Raw genomic sequence first — 3,814 nt, forward strand, 5'->3', positions numbered from 1 at the left:
AAGACCTCTAGAAATTCTTCATATGGATTTATTCGGTCCTCAAAACTATGCAAGCTTTGGTGGCAGTCATTATGATCTGGTTATTGTGGATGATTTCTCTCGGTATACTTTGGTATTCTTTCTCGAACACAAAACCTGCACCCAATACATCTTCAAAATATTCGCCAAGAAGGCCCAGAATTAATATGATGTGTGAATTAAGCATGTCAGAAGCGACAATGGTACTGAGTTCAAAAATAGTCATATCAAAGATTTTCTCGATGAAAATGGTATTACTCATGACTTCTCTGCCATATGCACTCCCCAACTGCATGGAGTTGTTGAATGAAAGAATGGAACTCTCATTGAAATGGCAAGAACAATGTTGAGTGAGTATAAAACTCCTATCCGCTTCTGGGCTGATGCTATTAACACTGCTTGTCATGTTATCAATCGTGTTTATCTTCACAAACCAAATGAGCTTGTCACTGGCAACAAACCAAATGTTTCTTATCTACGTGTTTTCGGTGCACCTTACATTCGTGACATGAATCATAATTCCAAGTTTGCACCTAAGGCACATGAAGGCTTTCTTCTTGGTTATGGCTTGAACTCACATACTTATCGGTTCTATAACTCTCACCACGGGAAAGTTATGGAAATGGTAAATGTGTGGTTTGATGAATCTAACGGCTCCCAAAAAGAGCACCTGCATGATGTGATAGATGAACCACCGATTTCTGATGCTATTCGGCAAATGGCCATTGGGAGCATCAAGCCTATTGAAGGAAATGTACCTAACTCTTCCGATGATGATGCCCCTATGACTCGAAGCAGAACTCGTCAAGCCATCGTCGAAGAAAATGCAGCTCCAAACACAAATGGCAACCAGAATGCGAATGCCAATCCAAATGGAAATCCCTATGAAAATGGTGATACAATTGCCAATCCCGATGCTGACATTGAAGAAATTGCAGATGATCATCAAGATGAAAATCGGCATCCTCGAGTGGCAAATCGAGTTAACCCTACAAATTCTTGAAGATCTCGAGAATCCAGGTTATTGACCCACAACTCGTTCTCGCACTCGTTTGGCTAACTACTGTGGCAGTTTCTCCTTTGTCTCATTAGCAGAACTTACCAAGTATGAAGAAGCCACGAATGATCCCGATTGAATGAATGAAATGCAAGAAGAGTTGGTGCAATTCGAACTGAATGGTGTGTGGGAGTTGGTTGACAAACCGAATCCTAAGAAGCACAATATCATCAGCACCAAATTGATATTCCAGAACAAGCAAGATGAAAATGGCATTCTATTAAGAAACAAAGCATGTCCTGTCTCTCAAGGGTATACACACGTAGAAGGTATTGATTTTGGTGAAACATATGCTCCTATTGCTTGTCTTGAGGCAATTCATATTCTTGTTGCTTATGCCAATTACAATGATATCCTGCTTTATCAAATGGATGTGAAAAGTGCTTTCCTTAATGGTGAACTTGATGAGGAAGTATATGTTAAGAAGCCACCTGGCTTTGAACACCCTCAGTTTCCTAACAAAGTTTTTAGGTTAAAGAAGACTCTATATGGGCTGAAGCAAGCCCCTCGAGCTTGGTATGACACCCTGAAGAAGTTTCTACTTGAAAAGGGGTTCAAACCAGGGTCCACTGATTCCACTCTTTTCACTCATGCTATTAATGGCGATCTATTCGTGTGTCAAATTTATGTCGATGATATTATCTTCAATTGTATTAACAATGCTTGTAGCTTGGAGTTCGGGAAAATGATGTTCGAGAAATATCAAATGTCTATGATGGGTGAACTTACGTTCTTTCTCGGACTGCAAATTCATCAGCAGGACAATGGTATTTTCATATCTCAGGAGGAATACTTGAGAGACTATCTGAAGAAGTTCAAAATGCAAGATTGCCAACTAAAGGGCTACAAAACTCCAATGCCCATGAATGGTAAGTTGGACACAGATGTGTATGGTAAGGATTATGATTAGAAGGATTATCATTCGATGGTTGGTTCTTTGCTCTACCTATGTGCATCCGGACTTGATATCATGTGGAGTGTGTGTATGTGTGCCCTCTATCAAGCTGCACCGAAAGAATCGCATCACCAAGCAGTCAATCGTATTCTGAGATATTTGGCTCACACCCGCACCTTAGGTTTATGGTATCCTAAAGGAGGACAGTTTGCTCTTGTTGGCTATTCAGACTCAGATTACGTAGGTGACTTGGTTGATAGGAAATCTACTTCAAGGACATGCAATTTCCTCAGTAGATCTTTGGTCAGTTGGTCGTCAAGGAAGCATAATTGTGTATCTCTCTCTACGGCTGAAGCTGAATATATTGTTGTTGGCGCTTGTTGCACTCAGTTATTGTGGATGAAGCAGACTCTGAAGGATTATGGCATGAAAGTCAAGAAGATTCATCTATACTATGACAATGAGAGTGTGTTCAAAATTGCACATAATCCAATACAGCATTCTCACACCAAGCATATTGCCATCAGACATCATTTAATTCACGATCATGATGCTCGAGGAGATATTGTTATTGAACACATCAGCACCGAAGGCAATCTCGCTGATATCTTCACCAAGCCTCAAGATGAGAAAAGATTCTGTACGTTATAGTGTGAGCTAAATATCCTACATTCTGCAAACCTGCAGTGAGCTGGAATCGGCACCTGTGCCAACACTTCCACATCTTAAAAGGAATGGGAGCACAACACTCACTACAAAAAAGACACATCCATGACATTTTGGGCCGAACGAAAAAAATTTATGTCATACTTATGACACTTCCATGACGATAATTGCGACAAAACCCGGTATCATCATAGATGTGGTGGGGTCCTACTTCTATGACAAAAAATCATGACAGAAAATGGGCTTTTCGTCCTGGGCAAGCCGGAGACGCAGCTGCATGACATTCTTTGGGCCGTCCATGACGGAGAAAACCGTGGTAGAAGCGAGGGCGAGGAAAATATCGGGGAGTTCCCAGTTACAGTGGGTGGTCGGGGGCCGAGCGATGCGCGTTTCTCTCATACGTACGCGCGTGTGTGCGAGGCGTTGGGCTCTAACTGAACCCGAGCGATTGCACTGCAGGCTACTGTTACTGAACCCGAGCGATCGATCGATCCCTTGCTGTTAACTGAACCTGAGTGATTCCTTCGCTATTGCTGCTAACTAAAGCCGATTGATGCTGCCTCTGGATGAACAGTGAGCGTTGTTGGGGGGTTTGGATGAACAATTCCTGGTGGGGGGTTGGATGAACAGGACCCCGTGGTAGTAAAGGCCATTTCCGCTGGATGAACATTACCCCGATCGATCGAGCCGGTGGATGAACAGGACCCCGTGGAGGGCTGGATGAACAGGACAACCCCGTGGAGGGCTGATTGAAAAGTAGCCGGTGGAGGGCTAGATGAACAGTAACCCGTGGAGGGGTGGTTGAACAGGACCCCGTGGAGAGGGCTGGTTGAACAGTAGCCGGTGGAGGAGTTCACGGTGGAGGCTGGATGAACAGGAGCCCGTGGATGTACAATCACAGGTGGAGGCTTCAGGAGGTCGACAGTGGATGAACAGTAGCCCGTGGAGGCTGGAGGAGGTCGACGGTGGAGATGAACAGTATCCCGTGGAGTCCTGTTTTGCGGTACGCCACACCCCTCCCGATGAACAGGACCCCCGTTTGGACCGTAGCGCTCCAACACAAGTCTGTTTCCTCCGTTTTGCGGTATGCCACACCCCTCCCAATCAACAAGACCCCGTTTCCACCATATGAGGTTCGTTTCCTCCGTTTTGCGGTACGCCAGACCCCTCCCGATGAA

The 3,814-nt window shown here is 44.5% G+C and overlaps 1 protein-coding gene across 1 annotated transcript; it reads left to right on the forward strand.

The window, feature by feature from the left end:
• The first annotated feature begins 349 nt into the window (after positions 1 to 349).
• LOC147990736 (uncharacterized) lies at positions 350 to 1,021 on the forward strand. Its single transcript, XM_087538374.1, has one exon. The coding sequence runs from the start codon at positions 350 to 352 to the stop codon at positions 1,019 to 1,021; it is 672 nt and encodes a 223-aa protein (XP_087394500.1).
• Positions 1,022 to 3,814: the final 2,793 nt, after the last annotated feature.

The sequence above is a fragment of the Triticum urartu genome, chromosome 1A (assembly GCF_056163025.1).
Source record: "Triticum urartu cultivar PI428250 chromosome 1A, HENAU_Tu73, whole genome shotgun sequence".
Classification (NCBI taxonomy): Eukaryota; Viridiplantae; Streptophyta; class Magnoliopsida; order Poales; family Poaceae; genus Triticum; species Triticum urartu.

What these genes read in the sequence shown, in the direction of transcription:
- LOC147990736 (XM_087538374.1), top strand. Translation starts at nt 350, where the DNA reads ATGGCAAGAACAATGTTGAGTGAGTATAAAACTCCTATCCGCTTCTGG.